Below are 7,290 nucleotides of genomic sequence, written 5' to 3' on the forward strand. Positions count from 1 at the left end.
CAAACAAGTTCAGAATATAAACAACAAATGCGCAAAAGGAAGCCTGAAAGAGGAATCAGTACCAGAGCAACCACCACTCGAGGAGATTGCGAAGTGCCGCACCGGCAAACAACTTTCTGCCTCCCTCTGCGTATAAGGGATTGTGCTACATTTCCATCTTTTAAATTAAATCTGAAAAGATGGTTGCTTGAAAACCAAAGCTGCAACCATTTGTTATCATGTTTTAGGTTTATTTTTATGCTGTGTTCCCTATGTAATGTTATGTAAATGTATTCCACCGTTTGTCTGCATGTTTTTCTGATTTTATGTTTTGTATGAGGACTGCAGATGAAAATTAGCATCTTTGCTAAATTCTGTGTATTTACGTCCATGTGACGTCCATTAATATGATCTGTCCTGTCCAAATAAACAAATAAAGTAAAGTAAGCATGAACTTATTCAAAGTTAACAAAGGAAGGAAGCACCTTCTCCTCCAAATAGATAGACTGCCTATAATGGTGGAGATTGAGCAATATTTTGCAAGCTGCTTTGCCTTACAATTGGACAACCCCATAATCCTCAAGCCCCTGACCACCAGCCTGTGGACATGGCACAAGCAGCCAAATATAAAAACAATGATGTGACACTTGTAGCCTAGATGTATGGCTTCTACTAATGGCTGGTATTTTACTTGTTTAGTATAAGGAAAGCTTCCACACACACACACACACACACACACACACACACACACACACACACACACACACACACACACACACACACACACACACACACACACACACACACACACACACACACACTATTATTTTCTGTCTTTCTGCATTTTTTGCAAGCACTGACCTAAATGCAAACAAACCAATCTGTGATCTCAGCAAACAAACCAATCTGTGATCTCAGCATCCAAATCAGATCATTCGTCACTTTTTTTTAGAACAAGCGTGAAGACATTTTCCCGCTGATGGTGTTAGTTTGTCTTCAGCCCTTCAATCAAATCTGGTTCATTGCACCAGAATAATTCTGAACACAAGAGAGTGGAGCATGTTCAGCTTTTATCTGCTTCTCACCCTTCTCCACAGAGACTGTAAGTCAACCCATTAATAGTGTTAACCTCAGGGTCTCGTTTGCATTTATTGAGAAAAGCTTGAACTTTGCAGAATCTTTTGATATAAAAAAAAGTGATGTGATGGGATTTAACCCTTTCAGACCGAGAACGCATCTGTGTCATTTTAAGATTTCTTTGGCTATCCAAAAACAGCAGATCATAGCGCGGCACTGAGCTTGTAGATCTGCTATTTTTGAAAATGTGTGCAAATTTTTTAATATCTATTTTTCCATAGCGAACATTTTTTACTCTGTTACAACTCTGTTTTTTTTTGGGGGGGGGGGGTCCCTGGAACAAAATATTTTGAGATGGGGGTCCGCGGCCAAAATTCATATAATTTTGGGGGTCCTTGACATGAAAAAGTTTGAGAACCACTGATTATAGCAACATTTTTTTTTTCAAAAAACTCTTAGAAGCAAAGATTTGAGTTACAAATGTTTGCTTTGAAAAAATATGTATATTCAAAGATTTGCTCAAATTTTCACGATTTTTCAAAAATAGCAGATCTACAAGATTGGCACTTGGTGCCGTGCTATGAGCTTGTAGATCTTCTATTTTTGAATAGCCAAAGAAACCTAAAAAATGGCACAGATTCTTTCCCGGTCTGAAAGGGTTAAAGTATTGTACATAACAGGCTATATATTTTGTATGTTTTTTTTTTTTAGGTTCTGACTATTCACATTTGTTTCAACATACAATGTGTGTACTAGAGAACCCCCCATGAACAGTGTATATTTTAACTGTACTTCAGGTGATGGCCACATCAACGCCGGCTCGAAGCGAAGTACTCTGCTCTATGCCAAGGTTGGAGACAATGTGACCCTACCATGTTTCTATCCAGCCAGCTTCACACATCTGTCATGGTATAAGCAAAGCGCTGGGGAAACACCCCAACTAATAGCATCACACTACACAGGTGCGTCTGATACCTTTCACAACGAGTTTAAAGATGACCCACGATTTAGAGGGAACCATGGAGATGGCTTCTATCATCTGAACATTTCTAAGACCCAGCCCTTTGATTCTGCTATGTACTACTGTGGAAGGATTGAGATTAGCGCAATGGAATTTTATAGTGGGATTTTTCTTGTCATTAGAGGTACGAGGCATTTCCTATTTTCCACACTTACAACACAACTGTCTAGCTTTCGGATACATTTGTGTTTTTCAACACAATAATCAAATAACTACATACATGTGGACACAAAGTATCACAAATTTGTTTTGTCCAAAACTAGACTAGACTAGACACTTTTTTTAAAACTTTATGAATGTCCTTTGACTCCAGTATTTCTGTGTCAGATTCCAGTCGCAGGCCTTTCCTCCAACAGCCGGTGTCCGAGTCCGTCCAGCCAGGAGGCTCTGTGACTCTTGACTGTACCGTCACCACTGAGACCTGTGATGGAAGACACAGTGTCTACTGGTTCAGAAGCTCCACAGGGTCTCAGCCGGGCATTGTTTACACCAACGGAGAGGGGAGCAGTCAATGTGAGGAGATGGAGGAGTCTCCTACACATAGCTGCGTCTACCACTTGCCAAGGAAGAACCTGACCCTCTCGGATGAGGGGACATATTACTGTGCTGTGGCCTCATGTGGGGAGATCCTGTTTGGAAAAGGAACCAGGGTGGATGTTGAGGGTAAGCTAAATGCTATTTTTTAATACACCTTTGATTTGTATTGCATTATTGAAATAGATATGGTTAATTATCTACTAATTATTGTCTGTCCCTTTCTGGACTTTACCAGAGAACCAGAATGGACATCTTAGCGTGCCACTCGTCATCTTAACTTGTGTCAGCGCCTCCCTGGTTGTGTGTTTTATCGTGATCATTGTCCTGGTTTGCATCCTATGTAAGATGACCAGGAGAGGACGCTGTCAATGTGGAGGTACCAATATTTGTCAGAGAGAAGTTCTTAAAGCTACAATCTGGGACTTCTTTTATTGAAGAAAACATTATTTTAACCAATCCGAGTATGTTATTAAAATATAATAAAATATTAAGCACGTCTGCGGTGGTAGGAGGGGGTGGTCTCCTTACTCTTCCATCGAGAGATTTCAACCCTGGTGTCAGGTAGGACACATACAGGTTGACAATGTCAACAATGTTATTTTAAGCAGATGGCACACCATATCGGACACTAGATGAGTTGCCACCTTTATTGAAGTTCAGAAATCGTTGAAAATTGGGCTACCTACGGTTAGTCTTAACTTACAGATTGTAGCTTTAACAACATGAATAATAGCAAAACTAAGAGTCTAAAAGCCATGCTAGAGGCCCACAGAGGCTGTGCTACTCCTTACATCCAGATGGCCCACTCTGTCACTCACTAGTGGGTCTATTAACAGTGGTGGACTTAAGTAAAAGTATCAATACTGCATTGTAAAAATACTCTGTTACAAGTAAAAGTCCGGAATTAAAAAATTACTTGAGTAAAAGTACAAAAGTATTGGTATCAAAATGTACTTAAAGTACCAAAAGTAAAAGTACTAAATATTTGAAAATAGCAGATCTACAAGCTCACAACGCGTCGCATCGCGACGCGTTGTGAGCTTGTAGATCGGCTATTTTCAAATAGCCTAGGTATAAAACAGAGCTAAAGTGGTTAATGTATGTTTCATAATATCATAATTTATATCTGAAAAGTAACTAGTAACTAAAGTTTTCAAATAATTGTAGTGGAGTAAAAGTACAATATTTTGAGATGTAGTGGAGTAGAAGTAAAAGTATTGGAAATTGGAAATACTCAAGTAAAGTACAAATACCTCAAAATTGTACTTAAGTACAGTACTTAAGTAAATGTACTTAGTTACTTTACACCACTGTCTATTAATAACAAAGTGAATGTTGATGATGATGATGATGATTGTAAGATAATCTCAATGAAATCTGACTTTCCTAAAGGACTGCAGCCCCAGCCGAGTTCCTCTGCACACACCGTGAACCATCACGTTTATCAGGTAGGCCTACTTCTATCGGACCGAACATCATCTTGCTCTGGTCTTCAGAATGTCTGACTGCAGTGACAAATGATAGTCTTCTCATATCTTGACGACAGGATGAAGCGGCTGACAGGTTGCAGTATGCAGCTCTGAGCTTCAACCACAACTCAACCAGGAGACAAAGAGACAGAGAGGTCATCATTTACTCTGCAGTGAGGCAGCAAAACATGGAGTAAAAATGTTCCTTCCACTGCTGACTCTGTGGACGATTGCTTATTACGGTGATTATGATTCACTGCCAGGTTTATGAACTTATATAAAGATTATTCTATGAATCAACTGTCATTTTTTTTCTGGATAAAAATCTAATACAATATGCACACAATTTCTGTGCACTGTGTGGAGGGGGGGGTCCCCAGATGACAAAATCTGGTAAAGTAAAGTGACAATTTAAGGACTTTTAAGACCTTTTTAATACCTAAAAGGATTACTGCATCAAAAGTAATCAACAAACTATACTATAAAAACTGGTCAAACATTGGCCAAATTGTCAAATTATATAAGAAAGAGGCAAAACAAAATGTCATAGCTGATCTACAAGAAAATAGCCAGAGTACAAACTAAATGTAATGCCTCAACTCCTACAATTCCAAGTGCTTGTCAGGGTGGGGGGGTCCCCAGTTCAAATATCATTACTTTGGGGGTCCCCAGTTCAAATATGATTATTTTGGGGGGTCGTGGCCTGAAAAGGTTGAGAAACACTGGCTTAGATGACAGCAGACCCTACAGACACCTCAACACAAAGAGACACATGCACGTGCAGTGCACGCAGGCACACACGCACGCACACACGACCTCTGTGGTCTACACGTGAAAAAACAAAACAGGTTTCCGCTGTACTATTTACCTGACCCTTCAGCGCATTGAGCACAACCTCTCTCTCTCTCTCTCTCTCTCTCTCTCTCTCTCTCTCTCTCTCTCTCTCTCTCTCTCTCTCTCTCTCTCTCTCTCTCTCTCTCTCTGTGTGGTTACTTGTTTGCTCATGATGCTACACCACAGGTCAGATCTAGCTCAGCTCATTTTTTATCTGTATGTTGTTGAGATCTGCTTAGAGACCACATGTATCTGTTTAGGGATAGGGAGCTCACACTGACAGCTTTTTCTATCTGGTATAGATACATACAGCAGAGGTTTCTCCATAACGTTGTTGTCGGGCAGAAACCTCTTTAACTTTTGTGTTTTTTCGTAAATTAATGTCACACAAAAGCATCAAAAGTAGCAGATCTGCAAGCTCGAAACGTGGCGCTTTTGAGCTTGTAGATCTGCTACTTTTGCTATTTTTATATTTGAATCCTGAAAAGTAACAGTTTTGGACAGAGACCATATGACGGTCTGTGCCCTTGGTCACTTGAAAAACCTTTGATGGGACTTTGCTCTGTGTTGTGCCTAAAAATGACATTTAGCTGTTCTGTAACCACTGTAAAACATGGCCTCTTGGTGCTTATTGCTTTATTAATAGCTATATGGTGATAATCATCTTCATAATCCTCGTAACACTGTATGTATATTATTCAGACAGTACTCTACCACTCCACATGCTTATTTTGGTTGAATTTAAAATATTGTTGTGACACTGCTGACTGACAAAACTATATTGTTTTATGCTGATTTGACCCGATATTGTTTTTGTTGTTTTTTAGAGTTTTTTCTGCCCCTTGAACTTTACTGGCCTTTTCATTTCTGTAAAACATCCTCAAACTCTGAAAAGGCATGATTATGAATAAAAGTTATTAGTATTATTGTTTTTATTATTTGCATTGGTATAGACCCTTTTCACAGCAGACATTTTGATGGGTAAACACAGCTGAATGTAATAACATTAGTTGTGTTACTGTGTGCCAACATGGATAGGTCCAGAATTCCATCGGCTTATCAACTTATTTCAGTGCCTTTAACTATTGATAGTTTTCAAAACTCAATAGTATTACCGTATATAGTTACTCAGGTGGATAATATTGTAAATATGGCTGGTGTATTTGAGCTTAAGTTTTCTTCTGATACAGTATATTATGCCCTATTTTTATCACGATGGCTGACAGCCATCAAATCATTGCAACATGCTAATTTCTTCATACTAGCGCATCTCATTCATACAAGTTTATCCTGTTGGTGTTTATGATGCTTTTATGTAATTTACCTTGTACAAACATTGATTTGTAATACTTGAGACTGAAGCTTGTATAGGCTACCTTTATACTTTAATAAAATACAATTATAAAACTTTTTTTTTTAAAGTTGTGTATTCTTAACATTCTATAAGAAAAAAGCTGATTGATTTTGATCTACCTACAACAAACCTCAACAAAAAATGTCCAACCTAGGAATATTACATAGTTTGTCCAGATAGGAATAGATTGTCCTGATGAAGGTCTAAGGACCGAAACATTTCTTCTTTAACAATGTTTTACTTTTTATTCTTTATTAGCAATTTGACAAAAGGATAACACTAAAAAGGCCGGGGGAGGGCTTGTTTCCATTGTGGTCCAACACATAAAGTCACTAACTAGTCACTAAAATCTTTAAGGTGTGCGTCAGCCATCATGTTTTTAAACACGTAAATATGGCATTGTTTTGTAATCAGTCGTGTCTGACGAGACAAATTGGGTTTATTATGAAACTCCTGCATCAAAGGACAAAATGCACTTATTTTATTTTACCTGACAATTAATCAAGATTACAACGTAAGGTGTGTGTGTGTGTGTGTGTGTGTGTGTGTGTGTGTGTGTGTGTGTGTGTGTGTGTGTGTGTGTGTGTGTGTGTGTGTGTGTGTGTGTGTGTGTGTGTGTGTGTGTGTGTGTGTGTGTGTGTGTGTGTGTGTGTGTGTGGTGACTTGTGACCTCTTTTGGGCACCTTGGTACACTGAGACAAATATGGTGTTCTAGATTCTCATGTTCTGTTATTGCAACATTAACCACAGACCCTTAGGAAGGAAAGGTAAGTGCATTTTATAGACATAGCACTTCCGGTGTCCTGTGGGTCTAACTCAGCTAATTGAACACTTACGCCCTATATACTTAGTTGCCGGTTACAGGAGTACACCAGGTGTCTAAACTAGGTCCCCTCCTGTTTTCGCTCTACTACACTCAATATCTTCGCTGCAGCGAATATTAGTCCCAGCTGGGTTCATGTGGTTAAAATGATGAAATGGCTTCTAGATTATGGTGAGAGTCAACAATACTTACATGC

The 7,290-nt window shown here is 38.9% G+C and overlaps 1 protein-coding gene across 2 annotated transcripts; it reads left to right on the plus strand.

Annotated features, from left to right (window-relative positions):
* The first annotated feature begins 975 nt into the window (after positions 1-975).
* LOC308105444 (uncharacterized protein) lies at positions 976-4,413 on the plus strand. Of its 2 annotated transcripts, none has more exons than XM_080456170.1 (6): positions 976-1,081; positions 1,854-2,201; positions 2,405-2,740; positions 2,850-2,990; positions 4,007-4,062; positions 4,161-4,413. In XM_080456170.1, the coding sequence occupies exons 1-6, from the start codon at positions 1,039-1,041 to the stop codon at positions 4,278-4,280; spliced, it is 1,044 nt and encodes a 347-aa protein (XP_080312296.1). In that variant the 5' UTR covers positions 976-1,038; the 3' UTR covers positions 4,281-4,413. The 2 variants fall into 2 exon arrangements, with proteins under 2 accessions (XP_080312296.1, XP_080312297.1); XM_080456171.1 differs by having other exon boundaries at positions 4,139-4,241.
* Positions 4,414-7,290: the final 2,877 nt, after the last annotated feature.

This window comes from Gymnoscopelus braueri, assembly GCF_963280865.1.
Source record: "Gymnoscopelus braueri genome assembly, chromosome: 2".
In the NCBI taxonomy this organism is placed as follows: Eukaryota; Metazoa; Chordata; class Actinopteri; order Myctophiformes; family Myctophidae; genus Gymnoscopelus; species Gymnoscopelus braueri.